At 40.5% G+C, this 23,864-nt stretch overlaps 1 protein-coding gene across 2 annotated transcripts in view; it reads left to right on the forward strand.

The window, feature by feature from the left end:
* The window catches only part of TEC (tec protein tyrosine kinase), a 73,188-nt gene that overhangs the window by 17,069 nt on the left and 32,255 nt on the right, over positions 1–23,864 (forward strand). Inside the window, exons 1-3 of one of the 2 annotated variants that reach the window (XM_026699914.2) lie at positions 1,059–1,306; positions 14,056–14,238; positions 22,464–22,568. In XM_026699914.2, the coding sequence (XP_026555699.1) occupies positions 1,256–1,306; positions 14,056–14,238; positions 22,464–22,568 (339 nt within the window). In that variant the 5' untranslated portion in view covers positions 1,059–1,255. Of the gene's footprint in view, positions 1–1,058; positions 1,307–14,055; positions 14,239–22,463; positions 22,569–23,864 lie in introns of those variants that run through there. The other variant, XM_026699915.2, reaches the window with a different exon arrangement.

Consider the following 23,864-nt stretch of genomic DNA (forward strand, 5'->3'; position numbering starts at 1 on the left):
AGTTTCATAGCAGCAACCAGCTTGAGCTAAGCCACGCCCAGGCTCCTTGCTGTCTCCTTGCTCACACAGCTAATACTGTTTCAGTTTCCAAACAGCCCTCAACTCTCTCACACACTGTCAGGATGCTAGCCAGATGAATACTGATGGATGCTGGTAGGCAGAGGCAGAATTCCCGCCCCCCACACACTTATTTTCCTCCCCAAAAACTAAGCCCAACCACAAAGTTTTGTAGTGAAGCAAGGATATCAAGCTAGTACATTAATTAAAAGGGAGGTGAGATTCTCTCTGAAGAAAGTTGTGGAACATCAGGGCATCTCCAGTTCCAAACTAAGAGTTCTTGTGGCCCTGGGATGCATTCAAGGACCTCAAGTGATTATTTTAGTTAAGTGAGCAGGTTTCAATGAGAAGGAAGGGAGGATTTTCAGATATTCTGGTCTCAAAAATGCTTAGCATAACGTTGAAAGCTATCCACAGCGGATAACTACTGCAGAATGTCATTCTTTTCATACGAGATTCACATGCCCCTTGTTATAAATCTGCTTACTCTCTACCCAACATAAATTAACAAGTACTCTCTCTCCCTTCGCAGAATCAGAGAAGCCAAGGATAGCTTGGTGGCATTATTCTTCTAACAGCAGCCCAGACAATAACCTGTCACTACCACCTCCCCAAATGTCTTTCGTTCATGATAGCACAGACAATATTCTATAGACATTTATTCCTTGAAATGTCTTTGTCATTTATAGCGTAAATAGATCAAAGCAAATTAGAAATAATGGTCCAAAATATTCTGCTTTGCTGTCTTCTAGTGCAATGACAACCGAGACAAAATCTTTACAAAATGTTCACTTTAAGAGACCCAAGAATATTTACATGTTGAGCCATCGCATAAAATTTTCATTTGGGTTGTTAGACTGCTAAACCGCTGGTGTCCGTCTTCAATTAAGCTTCCTCTGCCTGCCGCATGTATGCTATTTCCTCTTTCTCACAGTCACACGATCTACAAGCGGTTTTTCCCCTCTTCTTCCTCAAAAGTTGTTTCTCCCCCTTTTGTATGCCTTTTTTCTGTGATTGCTGTTCATCTCGGCTTCAATTCCCTCGAGCTTTTCCATCTTCTAACCCTCATACAACATTTCTGATGGCCATGTCGGAACAGAAGAACCATTGCATAAGGCCTGTTTTCTAGGGAATAACGCTTTATTTCCAAGAGCTTTTAGCAGCGAGTGCAGAGTGGCTTGTTCCTTGTGAACCTCTGATGCTGGGGTGGCTCAGGCACCAATGGAGGAGAAAAAGGATCAGGAGAAAGGTAGCTTCCTGTATCTTGTTTTCTAATCTGCTCCACTCTGTTAACTTTGTATTTCTGTAAATATTCTGTTGCTTTCTCCGGACTTTTAAGTAATGGAGGTTTGGCTAAAATGGATATGATGGGAGTATTGCCTGCATAATTCGATTGATATAACTTGTTGGTGGAGGAATATTTGCTGGAGAACAACACTCGTGGTTCTTAGTTTGTCCTTCTAAGGGTTCTGGTCTGGTCATTCTTTTCGTTTGGAAGGCTAAACTGTATTTGACTCATAAGGGCACATTCAGGCAGACAGCATTAAGGCACATTATGGCACATAAGGGCACATTATGCAGACACAGACTTCAGAGGATAGTTAGAACTGCAGAAAAAACAATTGCTACCAACCTGCCTTCCATGGAGAACCTGTCCTGGACATAAATTGTTTCAACTTCTACCCTCAAAACGACGCTATAGAGCCCTGCACACCAGAAAACTAGACACAAGGACAGTTTTTTCCCCGAACACCATCACTCTGCTAAACAAATAATTCCCTAAACACTGTCCAACTATTTACTAAGACTGTATTACTATTCTTCTTCTCATCCTTCCTATTTCCTATCTTTTCCAACTTATGACTATAACCGTATTGCTTGTATCTTTACAACTTATATCGTTTTATTTGTTCCCTGGCATGATTTGATTGCTTATTAGTAACCTATGACTATTCACTAAGTGTTGTATCTTATGATTTTTGATGAATGTATTTTATTTTTTATGATGTACACTGAGAACTTATGAACCAAAGACAAATTCCTTGTGTGTCCAATCACACTTGGCCAATAAAGAATCCTATTCTGTTCTATTCTATTCTATTCTATTCTATTCTATTCTATTCTATTCTATTCTATTCTATTCTATTCTATTCTATTCCACTTATACTTATACTTACACTTACACTGACACTCTACTCTACTCTACACTACTCTATTCTGCCTTGGTCCTGAGAGCAGAAAGTGCTATTATCCTAACAGATTAGTAAGATACAATAATTACTGGGTTTTATGCCAGCAACAAAACAACCACCAATCACTTCCTCAACATGGATGACTTTGGCTGAGGAAGGAGGCAAATCTTGATAGACAGACTGATGGGTTTAGCAATCGCAATAGCACTTATATACTGCTCCATAGTGTCTTAGCACTCTCTGAGTTCTTTACAAATTTTGGTATATTGCCCCAAATAATCTGGGCCCTCATTTTGCCAATCTCAGAAGGCTGGCAAGCTGAGTCAACCTTGAGCTGGTCAGGATCAAACTGGCTATGGGCAGAGTTGGCCTGCAATACTGCATTTTAACCACTGCGCCACCACGGCTCCTTTAGCCATCTAAGTTGGGTGAGTTAAGTATTGGCCTAGTGATCCTGGTGTGACCTGCCTGTCAGATTTGTGAAGAGAAAAAAAATATATACCTTGATTGCAGCATTGTCCTGCAATGTAGCCCGTAGATTAGAAGTTCACAAGCAGTTTTATGCTGGAGTTATAAATTTGTCAATGTGAGTGTCAGGGTTCCGGCGATTGCCCTCATTAAATCATGAGCCTCGAGCCAAGCTTCAAAAGAATCCAAACGATTTATTAGGGGCAACATGTCGGCATTAACCTACATGAAGCCAACTCTGGCATACGTAATTTACAGTCACCTGTGACCCTGTTTCCCCCCTCCCCCCAGGGTGTTTCATAAATCATATCCTCCAATGAAGCATGTTCACAGGCTGAGTGTCATCAATCATGTTCTCCAATGAAGGATTTTTGTGGCAGAAGATCTGGTAGCCTAGCTATAATCTTTATAAGATAAGCGTGGAATGTACTTCCAGTTTTAAATTGCCATACTACTCCTTCAGATTCCCCCCCACCCTTGTTTATGGCAACTCGAAAACAGGCATAGGAATGTTTTACGAGTTATCAGTGAATGGCAGACATCATACTTGATTGACATCATACTTGACTGGAGAGGTTGCAAATCAAGAGTCAGGAGATGTATGTACTTTGCTTTTCAAGTCAAAGCATGTTGACAAAGAGAATGAAGAAGCAGAGAAGCCCAGGGGTACCCAGAGTCCAATTCTGAAGCCGTGCCAGAGGTTCAATGTGCAAAGGCCAAAAATGGGAATGTTGTTTTCGAAAAGGGTTAAGAAAGAGTCCGGAGGTTGCTCTTATATAGTCCCAGTCGTTGGCAGAGGTTGGCCACCAATTTTTCTTGAGGAGACAAGCTGACCACCTGCATTCTGCATGTCTTAGTTGCTGGTGAGTTCTTGGATCAAGATCAGCCGTCTCTTTCTCTGACTCAGCTCCAGATTTCTGAGATTCATTGGGAACTGGTTTTCCTTAGAGAGCACAGAGTAACAAGAGCTGGAAGGGACCTTGGAGGTCTTCTAGACCCACCCCCGCTCAAGCAGGAGACCCTTTGTCAGTGGTGCCAAAAATTGTGCGCGCATCAGTACCCAGAAGGCAATGCACGGGCTCCCATCCCCCCTATACATGTGTGTGTAATCCCCACCCACGCCGCCCCCTTACCTGCACTGTGCCTCACAGCTGATTTTCAGCCAGCTTGAGGCCTTTTCTGGCCTCCCAAAGGCTTGAGGAAAGCTTCTGCAGGCCTCTGCAGGCTTTGCAGGCTGAAAACTAGCCCCGTTTTGTCACTTCCGGTATTTGGGTCAGAACAGTATGTATATGTATGTGTGTGTGTGTGTGTGTGTGTGTGTGTGTGTATGTATGTGTGTATGTTTATTTGATGGTGTAAGTGAGGGGTGTCGAACTCAATTTCATTGAGGGCCACATCAGGGTTGTGTTTAACCTGGAGTGGCTGAGGTGGGTATGGCCAGGGTGGGCTTGACCAGCTCGACATCACTCGTGTTGGAGGTGCCTGTGGTGTCCCAAGTGCTCTGCCAATGAAAACAGGTTCCCGAGCTCCGTTTTTGGCTGTGACAGCCTACTGCAATGCTCTGCCGGTGAAAATGGAGCTTGGGAGGGCTGCCCATGGTTCCTGGACTCTGTTTTTGCTGGCAGAGGCACTGCAGGTCAGTCTTTCACTGTTTCCAGGGCAATCCCAGGGGCCAGATCTAAATACGCTGCTGGCCGGATCCGCCCCCCACCCCACCCCCCTGGCCTTCAGTTTGACACCCCTGGTGTAAGTCTTTCTGATACCTTGTTCCATTTCCAAACAATGGCATTTCTTAAGATTTCATTTATGTTAATAAGTTCATGGTAAAATTATTCATTGGATCCCAATGAATTGGATTATGTTTCAGGGATCATAACTGCTCTGTTGATTCCAACTTAATCCATTAAATTGTGGTGTATCTTTCCTATATATAGCTAATCTAAGTATTGCTTTAATTTTGTTTGCTGCTCAGAGTCACCTTTGTGAAATGGGTGGCCATTATAAATCATATTGGAAAATTATCTGTCTGGTTTTGGAAATACCCAGTGACCACTCTCACACAAAAGGGAAACGATTATTCTGATTCTCATTTTTAGTGAAATAGCTACCCATTGTCACACAGAGCAGCTTTGTGTCTGCTTATCTAAGTTACTAAGTTCATTAGAAATCTTTTTATTTATTTATTTTTAATTTTTTCCCCCTTCCATAAGATAAGAGCAATAACACTTAGACTTATATACCAATTCATAGTGCTTTCCAGCCCTCTCTGAAGTGGTTTACAGAGTCAGCCTATTGCCCACTTTACTCACCTTGGAAGGATGGAAGGCTGAGTCAACCTTGAGCTGGTCAGGATCGAACTCCTGGCAGTGAGCAGTGAGTTAGCCTGCAATACTGCCTTCTCACCACTGCATCACCATGGCTCTTCAACTAGCATTCTCTTTAATTTACAAATCCTAATTGGCACAAGAGCATCAAATTGAGATCCTGACTCCAGGCATCCCAGTCAGCTTTTGAGTTTGGGTGACTATATAGGTCAGTGATGGCGAACCTTTTTGTTGGGGTGTGCCAAAAGCGCGTGCAACTACAATGTGATACGCCCCGCTCCCCCTGCGCGTGCATGCGCAGCACTCCACCCTGCCCCCTTACATGCACTGTGCATGCACGTGCCTGCCAGCTGATTTTTGGCTCGTTTGAGGCGGTTTTCACCCTCCCTGAGACTTTGGCCTCCTGCAGCCTCAGGAGGCCAAAAAACGGCCCTTCCAGAAATACCGGAAGGGCCCATTTTCAGCCTCTGGAGCCCGGGAGAGACTGTTTTTGCCCTCCTGGAGGCAGCAGAGCTGCAGAGACTTCCTTCAAGCCTCCGGGAGGGCGAAAAACGGCCTGAAACGGGCCGAAAATCAATTGGGAGGCACACGCATGTGCAGCGCAGGTACGTTTGGCTGGGGCTTACATGCCCGCACAAATGGCTCTGCGTGCTACAGGTTCGCCCTCACGGTTATAGGTCCTTACTTAAGTCAGAGGCAAAATGATCAGATTATACATAAAGGCATGTAACTTTGAGAGATACGAATGTGGGAAAACAAGTGGAGGAGGCCAAGTGACAAATGGTTTGGAAATCAGGTGGGTTTCTATCACTGTATCTCTCATATGGAAGGCGGTAGAAAATCACCTGATTTCCAAGCCATTTGTCACTTGGCCTCAAATGACAAACGGTTGTGATTTTCTACCACCTTCCATATGAGAGATACAGAGGAAAACAGAGTATTACCTTGTTGGAATTTAATTTCAGCTGGCTTAGACTAACAGAACTAGTCCATCGTCATTCATCAAAATATGGATGAATAATTTAGAATAATAAATAAAGAAAAAGTATAAAAGTAATCCAGAATTGGGACTATTACATATTTTTGAGGAAGATAACTATAGAGTTTATTGTAGCTTTCCTGGCTGCAGGTTTGAGATTTGCTCCAAATGGATCCATTTCTGGATAACCTATCATTGAATAGTTGCCATGCAAAGGTATGGAAAATTGCTTTTATGGAAAAAAAAGGTGACCGATACATGCTTGAAAAAAAAATTCAGATACATCCTTTTCAAACGGATGAATCACATTTTTATTGGATCTAGAAAGATTATGTATAAATTAAGCTATTACTAATTTTTCATGATAAATAGACTGTTATATGCAACTTATGACTGAATGTTGACATACCTTATTCATTGCTGTTACCTTTCGTTCTTGTTCTTTCTAGCATAAATATTACCTAAAAACAATTAAAATGAAAAAAGGGATCTGTAGGGTATTTTTCCATTAGATCAGCCGTGTCAAACCCACGATGTCACGGCATTGTCACATGACGTATCGAGATTTTTTTCCCCTTCATTAAGCCGGGTGTGGGTGTGGTCAGTGCATGATGCATTCAGCCTTGTGGGCCGCGAGTTTGATAGCCTTGCATTAGATTTTTATCTTATTTGATCTCCGGTAGTACTCTTTCCTTAATCTTTTGAAATAGCTTGGGCTGAACAAGCTACCAGTGGTGGGATTCCAATTTTTTACTACCCGTCCTGTGGGCGTGGCTTGGTGGGTGTGGCTTGGTGGGCGTGGCAAGGAAGGATACTGTAAAATCTCCATTCCTTCCCTACCCCACTAACCTGCTTTCTAGCTCCGTTCTACTGTGCAGGGCAACCAAAGAAGACCCAGCTCAGAGGTGGTATTTGCCGGTTCTCCAAACTACTCAAAATTTCCACTACCAGTTCTCCAGAACTGGTCAGAACCTGCTGAATACCCACCTCTGAAAGTCACCCAGTGAACTTCTATGGCTGCAGGTAAACTGAAGTTGGGTCTCCTCAGAGCCAATCCAGCATCTAACCATTACACCACCCAGAAATACAGAATAACCTGTCTTTGAAGTGACTTGATTTTCTCCATGTTGTAGCCACTCTTTCTATTACAGACTATTTTAAAGTCTTATAATGGGCTACAAGACTTTGTAGGAGGTTGCTCTATTTAGTTTGTTCTGAAGTGCATGTGCTCAGCTACCCATACAAGCAAGGAAGTGACAGAGGAAGTAATCTCAGGATAAGAATGTTATCGTATATATTGAGACAAGCTTTTTAAAAAAGCACCCTGTAAAACAGCTGTTCTTAAAAAGACAACATCAGATGATCTAGTCTAAGTTTGTATTTCAAAGCAAAGGAACAGGTGATTCGGTTTCCCCAAAGAGGCTACATTTAGCTGGTAAGCCAAGTTTTACAACAGGTAGCAACCATTGAGTGTCTGCACTTAATATTTTTTGGCAGGGGTGTAAGTCATCATTGCTCAGGGTTGTCAAACTTGCGGCCCATGGGCCAGGTGCATCATGCACTGGCCACGCCCTGTTTTAGCGAAGGGGGGAAAGTTGCAATAGGTCACGTGACGACAGCATGTCGTCACAAGTTTGACACCCCGTCATAGGTGAACAAGATAAGAGGAAAATGAATGTTATATCATTCCTTTAACTAATTTCAGTTGATTACCAGACAGCCTTAAAAAGATAGAATATAGGAATATGGATTTTGAAGGTTACCTAGGGGGTGGTTGGTACTCCAGCTCTTCCCTCTGAATCCTTGCTTTTTTAGTTGGTTTAATTTTTTGTAATTTTAATCTGTTTTTATATATTTATAATTGCTGAAGGTTTACTTTATCTTGATGTGAGCTGCTCAGAGTTTCCTGAACACAGTGTGATGTACAGCCAATAAATTTGAGAAATAAACAAGAAACCAACATTAACAAAGTAAAACCAGTTTTCATTTTCCTCCGCTTACAATAATTTTGTTAACAACTTTTCAAAGCTATGACAGTACTGGAAAAAAAATCTTGGGACCAGTGCTCATGCTTGTGAGGTTACTTTGAGTAAATTATATTCTAATTGGATGATACAATCATTCAGCACATCGATGGACTTATCCTGCTATGGATTTATAACAAATTTTAGATTTTTGTATCTCCCTCAGGAAGGATAACGTTTTGAGGGTCAGAATCAAGAAGATCCCAAAAGGTTATTTATCTTATTTTAATTATTTTTTTAAAAAATAACATATGAGACACAAAAGAGAAACTTAGAATATGTTGCTCTTTATCAAAAGCAGCTGGATCTACTGCAAAATCTTATTTGAATTCAGTTTTTTTTCATCGAAGCGTTTTTTTCCATTTCATACATCAGTTATACTGAATATCTGGATTGCTTTCTTGTTTCTGTAGAACAATTGTGGAGTAACTTATTTAATGTAATTGTTAACCTAGATAGATACACGAGGACATTTTTTCTCTATGAAGCTACAGAATTTAGCATAAATATTACCTAATACATTTTTGCACATTTTTATTTTTACAATCTCCACTAGCTGATCTTTGTAATACTTTTGAAATCAGAAATTATTTTCGTTTACATTTGCCGGTTGCTACATAAAAACATTGCTTTTGTACAGACTGAACAGTTTGTTAACTCTGTTTAACTGCTATGATGGTCATTTGTGTAACCAAAAAGCTGCTATTGCTATTTTTTTAATACATTTTGACTACGGATCATCACGGAAATTATACTCTGCATAAGAACTTTTCTAACCTATTAGGGGGAAGTTATTCCCCACAAGATTTGCAAAATAAGAGAAGTAATTTATATTTGTCTATATTGCATTAGCCAAGGTGCCTCGCTTCTTTTTGTATCTTTTTTTTTTCATGGCTTCCTTCAACACACTTATGTTTGCAGTTAAACATATCATAATCCTATTCCTTAGAAATAGATGTTTTCAATGTAGATATTTTTGTTTGGTGCATTGTCCAGGGAAGTTTTATATCTGACACGTTCTTAAGAAGAAAAAGGAACATTGTCCCCTGCGGGACTGAGAGTGCCATAAAGGTACTTCTATATTTGTCTCCATTCTCGCTGTTATTAGTTTCAGATTTTGATCAGTGTTTCCTGAATTAAAAGCATGAATTAAACTACTCTAGATTGCAATGATTTGGTTCCCTCGGTGGAATTTTGCTTTGCTCTCTCCAAACTGGTAGGAGAAAATTTGAAAAACCCATCACTGTTGCTAATTCACTTCTACTTGTGGTAGTTGCAGTGTCCCTGGGTGGTGTAATCAACGTCCACAGAAATGTTGGACTCAATTGTAGTTTTAAGTCGGGGACTACCTGTAATCAATTTTCAGAAGGAAATTCAAATCCATTCTGTTGGCTACCACCCAAAATAGTGAACCTAATTAAATCGCATGTAACTGTAAGAACAGTTTTGAAAAGAGAAAGAAAATAGTTTAAAGCATGTCAATGAGAGGTGGATATTCAGCAGGTTCTGACCAGTTCTGGAGAACTGTAGCTGAAATTTTGAGTAGTTCAGAGAACCGTCAAATATTACCTCTGACTGACCCCGTCCCATCTATTCTCTGCCTCCCGAGTCCCAGCTGATTGGCTGGGTCTTCTTTGGTTGCCCTACACAGGAGAACGGAGCTGGAAAGCAGGTTAGTGGGGTGAGGAGGGAATGGGGATTTGTAGTAAACTTCTCCTGCCACGCCCACCAAGCCATACCACGCCCACCAAGCCACACCCACAGAACCAATCGTAAAACAATTTGAATCCCACCACTGATTTCAATCACACTTTTAAAATAGGTTTGCGCAATGTTCTTCTGCAGAGATGATTTTTTAAAATAACTTATATATTAGTGGTAGGGAAAAGTGGAATGACATATTGGTTTTTGTGTCAAGTCTGGTAAAATACCAGATCTTCTAATAGTTGACCATAGTCCAAAACCACTTGATTACAAGTAATCAGACCTGCCTATAATATATATAACTTGTAATTGCTTAAATGTGGTTTTTTTTTTTACACTAAATTGGATGGAACACAACCATTCTTAGTGTTTGATACATGATTTATTTTCTGTTCACAAGGAAGATTGTCACAAGTTTCCGGCATTTTTCCATTGGCTAGTGTGATGTGTTGGAGGCAAGGGATCTGATTTTGAGGGTCAAGATTAATTTTGCCACTGAATCACCCAATTTACTCAACTTCCCAGTTTCCCCATTTGGAAAATGAAAGAGTCTTGAGGCCAGTCTTAAAATCAGATTGGAGATCTATACATTCATAATGTACTTCTAAATGAAACAGGTTAATGGAAGTAGCGTGACTAGTTTTTATCTCAAGTAACTATATAAATCATACTTGTAAACGTGGGTGACTTGTGTTCAGTAAGCATTTTTTGGCTGACGAGTTTGTTTTCTCCAAATCTGAAATTGTTAGCCTGTGTTTGAAAAGAGAGCTTTATAGTTTTAAGGGCTGCGTTTCATGTTGCCTTTTTGAAACATTAAAATACCATGAGAATTATTGAAGAAGTTCAAACGCCTCTTCAATGTCTCTCTCTCCCTGCATTTTCTTTCAGAATGAAATGCTAACAGTTCTCACTTTGTCCGTCTGAATGAGAACTATAGCAAAACCCTGTTTCCAGACTTTTTAAATCAACTTATTCCCCTGACATTTAAGCTTTCTGCTTAGGAATAACCTAATGTTGATAGTCACGTTACAACATAAAGGACAACATATTGTACGTGATTTTGGTATTATATGGTTATACTTCAGATTTCATGTTGAATGCAAGGATGGCCTGTATGGGATCAGAAAACCACGTGGCTTTATTCCTGATTGTGTGGAACAACGTGGCAGCATTTATTCCAAAAAAGAGTGATGTCTTCATTTCTGGTCTCTCATATTCCATAAGAGGTTGGTTGTGTTCCCAAACTTTGGACTGAGATGGATGGAGCTCTTGTATGTTTTTGTGTAGAGCACGGGTGCCAAACTCACCGCCTCATGTTGCCGTCATGTGACGTTTTGCTATGTTTTCCCGCTTCGCGGAGCTGGGGTGAGCATGGACTGCGTGTGATGCAGAGGTGGGTATTCAGCAGGTTCTGACCGGTTCTGGAGAACCGGTAGTAGAAATTTTGAGTAGTTTGGAGAACTGGCAAATACCACCTCTGACTGGCCTCGCCCCCATCTATTCTCCGCCTCCCGAGTCCCAGCTGATTGGCTGGGTCTTTTTGGGTTGCCCTGCACAGGAGAACGGAGCTGGAAAGCAGGTTAGTGGGGTGGGGAGGGAATGGGGATTGTGCAGTATCCTTCCCCTGCCATGCCCACCAAGCCATGCCCATCAAGCCAAGCCAAACCACACCTACCAAGCCACGCCCACAGAACCGGTAGTAAAAAATTTTGAATCCCACTACTGGTGTGATGCATCTGATCCACGGGCCTCCAGTTTGACACCTCTGGTGTAGAGTGATTGCTACAGGGAGTCCTCAACTTACCACCACTATTGAACCCAAAACTTCTGTTGCTAAGTGAGAAATTAAGTGAGTTTTGCATCATTTTACGAGTTTTCTTACCACTTATAATTGAATCACTGCAGTTGTTAAGTTAGAAATATAGTTGTTAAATGAATCTGGCTTCCCTATTGACTTGTTAGAAGGTGATTTCAGGACTCTGGGACACCGCACCCATCATAAATATGAGTCAGTTGCCAAGCACCTGAATTTTGATCATGTGACCATGAGGATGTTGCAACGGTCATAAATGTGAAACACATTCATAAGTTACCTTTTTCAGTGCCGTTGTAATTTTGCATGGTTGCTGAACAAACTGTTGTAAGTTGAAGACTATTTGTATTGTGTTGTATGGTTTATTATATTGTGAACCACCCATTTTGGAGTTGGATGATGCCTAAACTGACTGAAATAATAATTTTTCCTCCTTCATTTCACTTTTTTCCACAATTTTCCCCCCCAAATTTTTTTCCCCTTTCATCCCCCCAACTCCAATTGCCTAAGGTCATGATAGTGAACCTATGGCATTCATGCCACATGTGGCGCACAGAGCTATTTGTGCCAGCATGCGAGCTGCATGCAAACTTACCTCCCGATGCATATGTGCGCCTCAGAGCTGATTTTCAGTCAGTTTGAGGTCTTTTTTGGCCTCCCAAAGACTTGAGGAAAGCTTCTAGAGGCTTCTGCAGGCTTTTCAGGCCGAAAACTAGCCCCATTTTGTCACTTCCTGACTTTTCGAAAAAACCAGAAGTGACAAAACAGGGCTAGTTTTCAGCCTGCAAAGCCTGCAGAAGCCTGCAGAAGTCTTCCTCAAGCCTTTGGGAGGCCGAAAAAGGCCTCAAACCAGCCAAAAATTAGCTGTGAGGTGCAGTGCAGGTAAGGGGGCAGCGTGGGTGGGTGGGGATTGCGTGTCCATGCTTGGGGGTAATGAGGGGGGGCGTGCATTGCCTTCTGGGTGCTGGCACGCGAGCATGCAAGCACGCACACAATTTTTGGCACAGGAGCCCAAAAAGGTTAGCCACCACAGGCCTAAGGGGTCCTAGTATTATTCTAGTATTATTTTTAAAAATTAAGCAAAAGCATCCTGGAGCCATTAAAGCTGAATATTTAAAACTCCCATGAACGTGGGTGTTGGTTACAAAACCTCAATGTCTCAACTAGTCAGACTGGCTAAACAACGGCTGGTGAAACTGAGCATCATGGAGATTTGGGAGGGATCCTGTTTTGAAGCACCCAAAGCCATTGCTTTTATTGGATGGTTTGAATGAGTAATGACTTCTAGTCTAGGAGGTTTTCAGGACAAACGTACACTAAAGGCATTATACTATACAGGTAGTTCTTGACTTACAAAGTTCATTTAGTGATCGTTCAGAGTTACAAAGGCACTAAAAATAGCAACAGGACCATTTTTCACACTTACAACCGTTGTCGCATTCCCATGGTCACGTGATCAAAATTCAAACACTTGGGAACTGATTCACATTTATGAGTGTCCCAGGGTCATGTGATCACTTTCTGCCACCTTCTGACAAGCAAAGTCAATGGGGAAGCCAGATTCAGTTAAACTGTGTTACTAATTCAACAACTGCAGTGATTCACTTAACAACGGTGTCAAGGAAGGTTGTAGAATGGGACAAAATTCGTTTAAGAAATGTTTCTCTTAGCAACAGAAAGTTGGGCTGAATAGAATAGAAATAGAGTAGAGTAGAATAGAATAGAATAGAATTCAATTCAATTCAATTCAATTCAGTTCTTTATTGGCTAAGTGTGATTGGACACACAAGGAATTTGTCTTGGTGCAAATGCTCTCAGTGTACATTAAAGAAAAGGTACATTCATCAAGTCAAGAATCATAAGGTACAGCACTTAATAACAGTCATAGGGGACAATAAGCAATCAAATCATACTAGGAAACAGTCAATTTAAAAAAATCGTAAGGATACAAGCAAAAAAGTTAATGAATGAAATGATTCACGTAACAATAGTGGGAAGGAAAGTCGTAAAATGACTTGGCAAACTGATGTAACCCCTTTCTCACTTAGTGTACATTTTGGGCTCCATTGTGGTCGTAACTCAAGGGCTACAGGGTGTTTAATTTTAATGATGTTTTCTATTTGGCTGATAGGAGATTTTATTGTACTGTATTGCTTTTGATGATTGTTGTTTGTCAGTGGGATTTCATACGTTACCTGGGTGGCCATATCAAATTTGCTTAATATGAATATTTCATATTCAAGTTGTAAACTATATGAAAATCATTGTGTGTCATGCCAGCTGAGTCCTGGGCTCCAATTTGCTATGTAAATTTATTGCAGTCCTTGGTGAAGCAAAATGTGGACTTTTCTGTCTAATATTTAACTTCCTTCCACCTGGAGCAATGAAAGTGTCCTGAGCAGTTGTTGCTTTCTGTTTCTCAGTGTGCGTTTGTGTCGCTGAAAATAAAAATAAAAAAGGAGTTTAAGGGTTTCTGCTGCTGCTTCTTTTACAGAGTTGGATCTTCAATGGCCGGAGAAAAAACGAGGAAGGGGTTGAAATGAATATGAATGCTATCCTAGAAGAGATTCTGATTAAAAGGTCTCAACAAAAGAAAAGGACATCGCCTTTAAATTATAAAGAGAGGCTTTTTGTGCTCACAAAATCCATGTTAGCCTACTACGAAGGTCGTCCCGAGGTAGGAAACTGAATTTCAATTATGTATTTTTGCTATTGCCTTTAGTATTTGTTTGTATAGCATTTTTATAAATCTTAGTTTGAATAACTTTGCATTTCAGAGAGATTGATAACTGTGACTGAGTGGGCTTTTGCAGGCATTTCATATATACTTGTGATGGCCAACCTATGGCAGGTGTGCCACAGGTGGCACGCAGAGCCATTTGTGCGGGCATGCAAGCCCCAGCCAAACTTACGTGCACTGCACTGCACATGCACGCACTTCCCAGCTGATTTTCAGCCTGTTTGAGGCCTTTTTTACCCTCCCAGAGGCTCGAGAGAGGCCGAAAAACGGCCCTTCCGGAAATACTGGAAGTGCCGAAACGGGCCTGTTTTTCACCCTCCAAAGGCTGCAGAGGCTTCCCTCGAACCCCTGGGAGGGTGAAAACTGCCTCCCCCAGGCTCTAGAGGCCCTCCGGAGGCTGAAAACAGGCACTTCCGGTCTTTCCGGTAGGCCCATTTTTCAGCTTCCCGAGGCTGCAGAGGCTTCCCTCGAGCCGCCAGGAGGGTGAAAAAGGCCTCAAACAGGCTGAAAATCAGCTAGGTGGTGCTCACATGTGCAGTGCAGGTAAGGGGATGGAAGGTTGCACACACATGTGCAGGAGGGGCAGGGGGCATTGCATTGTGGGTGCACATGCACGCTTTTGGCACACCACAACAAAAAGATTCACCATCACTGATATATACAGTTCCTCTTATAATATAATATACAAGAGCAGCTGTGGCTCTGCTGTGGTTAGAGTGCAGTACTGCAGGCTACTTCTGCTGACTGCCAGCTGCCTGCAATTTGGAAGTTCGAAACTTAACCAGCTTCAGGTTGACTCAGCTTTCCATCCTTCTGAGGTGGGTAAAATGATGACCCAGATTATTGGGGGGAATATGCTGACTCTGTAAACTGCTTAGAGAGGTCTATGAAGTGTGTGTAAGTAAGTCTAAGTGCTATTGCTAAGTGTTATTGCTATATTATTGATTGCTTGTATGAACCATGCCACTTACAGATTCTTGGAAATCAAATTTTATTCTCTCTAAGCCTGAAGAGCTTCTTAATCTGCTGTAGGAGAGTTGTTCAAAACCATGGCCTGATGGAAACATGAGAACGTGTAGAATCAAAAGTAGTGTCATCTTTGTTTCTCAGAAAGGCCATCTCACTAGAGGGCCACCATAACTAGACCGCAGTGGAAATCCAGACATCCATGAGATGGCAGTAAGGAGATAGAATTCTAAATTTTAATGCACATCCAGATTTTTGTAGGTCAGATATGGTAGTCCCACACGAGCACAGGATAAGAACATGCCAAAGTTGGATCTCAGTTCAGTCCAAGAAAGGGAGAGTTGGAACCCCCTCCCAAATTCCCGCTCCAAAATCTCAAATGCAGCCTTGCCTGAACAATGCTTTTGGTTGGTTGCTGAAGTATCCCGTCTACTCCTTTGTGCCTTACTTAATATGGCGGTGTATATTTGAAAACGATAGACCCATGTAATACAATGTCTCTTTTCAGTTCATTAAAGGAAACTTGAAAACTAAAGAAAAAGACTTTAGTTTAGACGATTTGCTTTGTGGGCCACACAACTTGCTCTCTTTGTTTACAGAAGAAAATTATTTTTGTGCAATCAGGGTTGGATCTCTTTTGTAGTATGTACGGCATGTATAGAAAGTCCTTTTGCATTCGTTTGGATCTGTCTATCATTTTGGAAGAAATGTTTATTGGCAGGCAGTTGTTTATTTTATTTATTTTGTTTGTCAAGCTTGTATGAGAAAACAAGTATAAGTATAAACATATAAGTATAAACAGGTATAAGTGTATATATAATAAATGAGTACGAATAAATGGATAAATGGGAACAGTAGGACAGGGACAGTAGGCACACTGGTGCACTTATGCACACCCCCTTACAGACCTCTTAGGAATGGAGTGAGGTTCACGATACAGTCTAAGGTTAAAGTTTTGTGGGGTTTGAGGATGTAACAACAGTCAGGTAGTGAGTTCCAGGCATCGACCACTCTGTTGCTGAAGTCATATTTTCTGCCATCGAGTTTGGAACAGTTTACTTTGAGCTTGTATCTATTGTTTGCTGTGTATTATTACAGTTGAAGCTGAAGTAGTCATTGACAGGTAGGACGTTGTAGCAGACAATTTTGTGTACTAAGCTTAGACCAGACTGTAATTTGCTTCATTTTGTTTTTTCTTCCTCCTTATACGCAAAACCTTTTTAATTAAAAATAATGCTCTGGGTGTTGAGGTGGGCGTGTTGCAGATAAGAAAATAGCCAGTTGGTTCAGCGCCTTATTAGAACTTAGAAATGAGAACTTGTTAGGGAGAAAACTCATTTGGTTAAATGTTAGGGAGAAGCCCTCTGCCTGTAATATTTATGCACTGAGAAAGTGCTGTGTATTTGCCTTGGGTTTCATCTTGCATCATGGCATTCCAGGATTGTGCTGAAGTGAAGTTGGTGACAAATTAAATTGGTGACTAATTAAAATCTTGTCAGGATGCCCTGGCAGTTAATATCCCAAGAAGTAACATAACTGGAATCTGAAAGTCAGGGGCCCATCTGGTTTGAACTAGGACAATAATCAAAATCAAAAGATAAAACAGTGGAGAGTTCTTGAACATAAATTTAATCTGACAGCATTTTCTGATTTAGAGACAGTGGTGAGATGCTGCTGGTGTAACAACCGGTGATCGTGCACTTTGACAAGAGCAAATTGTGGACAACCCTTAAAAATATCGTTGTACCAGGCTGTATGAGTTGACCATTGAAAATAATGTGATCTGAAAGCAACATTTAGGATAGAATATTGAACAACTACCGTAAATATTTAATGTTTGGGAAAGGATCCCAGTGTTCTTCCCTTAATTTAATTTATTAATTAAATTTACATGTTGAATATAGTATGAGAAATGCCGAACTAGGAGATGTGGGAAGTAAAAATGGTGTGTTAAGAGATCAATCTCAGTTATACTGATGATAACCACTTTGATGGCTGGAAGTGAAGAATGAGAAATCTTGTGGAATGTCATTTATAGGTTTAAAAAAGAAAGAACAAAATTTAGTTGGCTATTTTTTTAAAAAAACAAAACACCAAGATTATGCCAACAGGCAATGCCGTTCCCGTTCAAGTAAGTGGAGGAGAAGCTGAAATTATAATAGACTTTGTATTCTAAGGCTCAAACATTCACATGGTGAATAAAATGGAAGACTCAGAAAGTTCTAGTTAGGCAGAATTGATAGAGACCTTCAAAAGGGGAGAGGGGAGAGATTTAAAGAGGTAAAAGTTAGTGCACGGATAGGCATGTAGACCAGAGGTGGGTATTCAGCAGGTTCTGACCAGTTCTGGAGAACCAGTAGCAGATATTTTGAGTAGTTTGGAGAACCTGCAAATCCCACCTCTGACTGGCCCCTCCCCCATCTCTTCTCCGCCTCCTGAGTCCCAGCTGATCGGCTGGGTCTTCTTTGGTTGCCCTGCACAGGAGAACGGAGCTGGAAAGCAGGCTAGTGGGGTGGTGAAGGAATGGAGATTTTACAGTATCTTTCCCCTGCCACGCCCACCAAGCCACGCCCACCAAGCCACATCCACAGAACCGGTAGTAAAAAGATTTTGAATCCCACCACTGATATAGACATGGTGGAAGAAAGGGTAGTCTCAAAGAATAGAAAGATATGGGGAAGAGTAGTGAATAACGTAAATTATTTTTAGCTGTATTTCCTCTTGGTTTTTCTGATTTCATGACTTTGTTACCGGCTCTGAGTTTCTCGTAATATTCTTCATCTCAAATGGTGTATACATGATTGTATGTGTATGTACGTATGCAGGTAATCTTCAACTGATGTGCATTCATTTAATGATGGTTCAAATTTATGAAAAGTGACGTATGACTTATTCTTGAAGTTATGACCATTGCATCACCTCCAGGGTAAACATGATCATAAAAATTAGGCCTGATCACATGATAACTCACTTAATGACCGCATCGCTTAGTGACTGAAATCCTGACCCCCGCTGTGATCATCTGCACCTCTACACCTGTCTGGTTTGGTTCTGCAACCCAACAGGACAGACACAGACTTCAGAGGATAATTAGGACTGCAGAGAAAAACAATTACTACCAACCTGCCTTCCATGGAGGACCTGTATACTGCACGAGTCAAAAAGAGGACTGTGAAAATATTTACAGACCCCTCACATCCCGGACATAAAACGAGGCTATAGAGCACTGCACATCAGAACAACTAGACACAAGGACAGTTTTTTCCCGAAAGCCATCACTCTGCTAAACAACTAATTCCCTCAGCACTGTCCAACTATTTACAAAGTCTGCACCACTATTACTATTAATCTTCTCATCACCCATCCCCTCTCACTTGTGACTGTATGACTGTAACTTTGTCGCTTATATCCTTATGATTTATATTGACTGTTTCCTAGTATGATTTGATTGCTTATTGTACCCTATGACTATCATTGTCGTACTTTATGATTCTTGACGAATGAATCTTTTCTTTTATGTAGACTGAGAGCATTTGCACCAAGACAAATTTGTGTGTCCAATTTGTGTGTCCAATCACACTTGGCCAATAAAGAATTCTATTCTATTCTATCATTTGAGAGCCACCCGTATATGTTTTTTGATGTAATGGTCTTGAATTCATTTGGAGCTTATCAATAAAGTCAGTTTTCCAGATCCCATGCAACATTCAGTGGCAGGAGCATACAGAGGCAGTCCCCAACTTACGACCACAATTGAGCTCAAACATTTCTGTTGCTATGGGAAACATTTGTTAAGTGAGCTTTGCCCCATTTTATGACTTTTCCTATCACAGTTGTTAAGTGAGTCACTGCAATTGATAAGTCAGTAACACGGTTGTTAAATTCATCTGGTTTCTCCATTAACTTTGCTCGTCAGAAGATTGCGAAAAGTGATCACATGACTCCTGGACCCTGAAACTGTCACAAATATGAGTCACTTGCCAAGCATCTGAATTTTGATCATGTGACCACAGGGATGCCACCATGGTTGTAAGTGCAAAAACCTGTTGTGGTTTGCCGGCAGCCTCGTACGGAGGCAGAATCGGACAGTGGGGAAGAACGGAGACCAGTCAGGGAGTCTGGAGATGACTCGGATGAGGGTCCTGCGTCCGATGCAGAGATGGGGCCAGGACCATCTGGGAGTGGGGTGCTGACTCTGGACCCTCTGGAGTCTGGCAGCAGCGAGGCAGAGGAACCAGGGGAGCCTGTTGCCAGTGCACAGAGCTGCCAGAAGGCAAGAGCAGCTAAGACAAAAGGAGCGACTCGGAGGGTAAGGCTGGGAGGTGATTGCCTCTCCCATAAGGTATAAAGGACAGGCCAAAGTGATGATACTTTTGCAGGAAGCAAAGTCATTTGTTTGGTTCAGACTCATTCTTGAAGCTCTTTGTACTTTGGTTGGTTTTTGTTCTAGTTTATTTGACACTTCTGTTATTGGTAGCACTTCACAACAAACTAAGATGGGTGCTTATCTCAAGGAACTATTTGAGATTCATTACCAGTTGGGAATAAAAATAATTCCCAGTGTTGCAATAAAACAAGACTTGTTTTTAAAATAAGAATGTGCGTAATTATGGTCTTGGAAGCCTTGGTCAGAACAAAATCGGTCATAAGTCACTTTTTCAGTAATGTCATTAAATGAATGGTTGTAAGTCATGAACTACCTGTATTAGACATTAGGGTAGGGTGTAGCTCAGCTACACATTCAAGAGATTAAATCTGTGCCTGTGTGAACAGAAAGTGCCATGTATCGAACACAATTTCTTTTAAATATTTTTTTTATTTTATCTCCAAAGTTAAAATAAGATATTTGAAATACATCTTTCAGCATTCAATCAGGGAGGGCATTTTATGATGAATGTTAAAGTTAATGATAATTTGTTATTTATTTTATTTGGTAGTTTATTATGTCTTCTTCTAACAGATAATCAGAGTTGGAAGGGATCTTGTAGGTCATCTAGTCCCACCCCCTGCCCAAGCAGGAGACCCTACACCATTTCTGACAGATGGGAGTCCAATCTCTTCTTGAAAGTCTCAAGTGATGGCGCTTCCACAACTTTTTTATTCTGTATTTTAAAAGCAACAATTTCTTAAAGCCTGTAGAAACTTCTCAGTGGATTATACAGTATCTACAAAGAACAATTTATATCGTAAGATTGAATCTGAGCATCACTAATCACAGAACGTTGCTAATTAAAAAGAAACGCCTTTACTGTCGTTGTAGGTAGGAAAGAGAAAGGACAGGTCATAATTACATGCAGCAACCATTCCCATAGTTTTTGCAAGTGGAGCATTTCATGAGAGAAATCGAATAGCCCCAAGATGGCTGGTAATTAAAAACTCGGATTGAAAGAATCTGAAACCAATATTAAAAATGGAAAGTTGTTTCTCTGGTATTCTTTAATAATAACTCTGAGAGTTTTGTTGTGTGCACAATAAAAAAGCTTTGTTATCCCTTTAATTTCAGGAACTGCAGACTATGTTTTTTCATGCATATTTTTAACCTTATCTAGATTAACAACATCCTGGCTTTTCTTCCTGATGTTGGGCAGTAAAGCATGAACATGCAATACACAGTTTTTGTGAGTGTTTCTATCTGTGATACTTCTAGGGCGTAGTTTTCCCTGGTTCATCAGATCATTTTGTGGATTGGTTGCTGTCTAAAGAACTGAAAGCATAATCTCTTAGGAATATGGCTACGTTCTCTATAAGAATATGTCTTACTCTGAAGGGATATAAATGTGCTTTTCAATGCTTTTTAAGAGTAACCAGAAATAATATAGAAAGGTAACCAGATTTGGAGATGGCATCCAATATTTCAGGGTAGCCTTACAAAAAACAGATAATGAAAAATTTCCAAAGGATCTTCCCCAATGAAGCACACATGTCTTTGAAAGGCAGATGTGATTTAGGGTCAGAACTGTAAAAATTGGAACAAAGAAATAATTTTATAAGTATGCTGTTGAAGTCTGAACTGGCCCTAAAGGAAAATTAAAGATAGCTAAATGAAACTTTTGACGCAGGAGATGGCTGCTATGAACAAAGGAAAATTCCCATTGGCGATCACAAGATAAGGAATGTAAATAAAATTCTCAGAATTACTGCTCTCATATAAATCTGTGGTAATCAGTGGGCAAAGTTTATTGTGCACCTGGGAACAAGGACAGAAAGAGGCAATAAAGAGGATTTTTCATCTAGGATTAATTGCTGTGCATTTGGGAATAGATAAACCCTTCCACAATGACTAAGCTGAAAATAACCTGTTCGATATCAGGTTCCACACCGTGGTACCTTGGCACCCAACTGTTTTGAAACTCATTGAATTTGGTACTCAACACATTTTGATGTGGAAAATTTTGTCTTGGCACTTTTCACTTGTTTGGTCACGCACAAGCTAGAACTTGTAGGTGTTGGCTTGTGACTCACTATGGGAAAAATTTGTTTGGTACTCATCATTTTTTTTACTCATCACACTTCCTGGAATCAATTGATGAGGAGTACTGATTTTTAATTGCCATGATAATGATTTAGAGTAGAGTAGAATAGAATAGAATAGAATAGAATAGAATAGAATAGAATAGAATAGAATAGAATAGAATAATGAAATGAAGAATAGAATGGAATGGAATGGAATGGAATGGAATGGAATGGAATGGAATGGAATAGAATAGAATAGAGAATAGAATAGAATAGAATAGAATAGAATAGAATAGAATAGAATTCTTTATTGGCCAAGTGTGATTGGACGCTCAAGGAATTTGTCTTGGTGCAAATGCTCTCAGTGTTAGGCATAGAAAGGGTGATTGGAAGGAAATAGCTAACATTTTTCTCCTTGGAAACGAAGCCACTTGAAATTTCTGTTGGGTATAAATACAAGTAGCTCTACTTCAGAAAAAAAAAGGATCACTTTTTGAAAAAAATGCTGGACATTTCTATGCTTGAATTGTGCATCAGAAAAGTAGTAAAATTTAAATCTCTAAGTCTCTGGGACCATTTTCAAGGAAAAAAACAATGACCTTGGGGCACTTCAGCTTTATTTGAACAATTGTGCCCTCTTCTGGCCTACTCTGTGTAGGATTGCAACTTGCCAGGTTTTCTAACTCTGCAAATTGTTTGAAATTCCTCATTTTAAAAACTGTTCCATCTTTGTCCTGTTGCAGAAAAAGTACAGAAAAGGATCGGTTGACATTTCCAAAATCAAATGCGTTGAGACAGTAAAGAATGAGGATATTGTTATACCTTGTCAAAATAAATATCCATTTCAGGTAAGCTGTGAAATCTGGTTTGCTGCATTTCAGCCAACATGGAAATATTTGTCTAGCTAAGCAGACACCCTGCCACCCTTAACCTGATCCACTCTGAGAGCAGAGGTGGTATTCAGAAGGTTCTGAGCGGTTCTGGAGAACCAGTAGTGGAAATTTTGAGTAGTTTGGAGAACCGGAAAATACCACCTCTGATTGGAGATTTTACAGTATCCTTCCCCTGCCATGCCCACCAAGCCACGCCCACAGAACCGATAGTAAAAAAATTGAATCTTACTACTGTCTGAGAGGCTTACATGACGGCTAAATTTCCCGCTGTTAGCCAAGTTAACCACTTGGAAGAGCAAACATATATTTCCTTTTGGCAAGAACATAAATGATTTTATTTGGAAAATCGCTAAAGCAGACACTGTGGGTATGACCTGTGGGCAGGTTTGATTACTTTCTTGTGCTTTTTCTCTCTATTTCCATGCAATTTTTCCTCCCCCCACTTTCTTCCTTTTATTGCTATTGATTGGCATGAACTAAAACTGCATGAGCAGTTCCAGATGGTCACTCAAAAGTGTCTGAAAATGTGTTAAGACTTTCCTCTTCCTGTTACGACTGTTGATAACACTCTGTGGCTTTGACTCTTAAGTTGTGAGCTCTAAGAAGCAGTGTACATTTAGATGAAAGTAAAGCTTATTTTGAGTTCAACCATGCAATTTTCATTTGAACAGAAGTGGTTTTTCATTGCCTTCTTTGGAGAACATTTTTGAAGTTCTCTTTTCAGCCTAGCCTACATCATTGGTAGCCTCATATAGTCTTGCATCCAATTCCTAACCAGACTGGATCTTGCATTGCTTCCAGATCCAGTCTAAGGTGAGGCAGAAGTTGTGATTTGAGGAAGCACAAAGTCTATATACAAGTAGGAATATGCAAATCTGATATAAAAAATAGACTTCTGGCAAGCATTGAACAAGCCATGGCTATTTTTCTAGAGCTAAGAAAGTAACTGGCATTCATTCAGCTGGATTGGTGCCTATGGTTGATTTTTTTCCTAGATTCCAAATATTGAAAGCAGATATTGGCTTTATTTAAACGTTGCATAAGGTAGCTTTCAAGAAGCAACAAAAAGAAGTATACATAGATAGTAATAATTGTTTATTTAGTTACGTTATTTGTACTTTGGTTGTAAAACCCAACTTTCCACCCTGCAAACTCTCAAGGAAGCTAACATTTAAAATGTGTGTTTAAAGAAAACCAATATTTAAAAAAATAGCTAAAAATAGCTTCATTTGTATAAGCCCCCATTCAGTC

The sequence above is a fragment of the Pseudonaja textilis genome, chromosome 6 (genome assembly GCF_049901715.1).
Source record: "Pseudonaja textilis isolate UNSWEBS1 chromosome 6, rPseTex1.2, whole genome shotgun sequence".
NCBI lineage: Eukaryota > Metazoa > Chordata > Lepidosauria > Squamata > Elapidae > Pseudonaja > Pseudonaja textilis.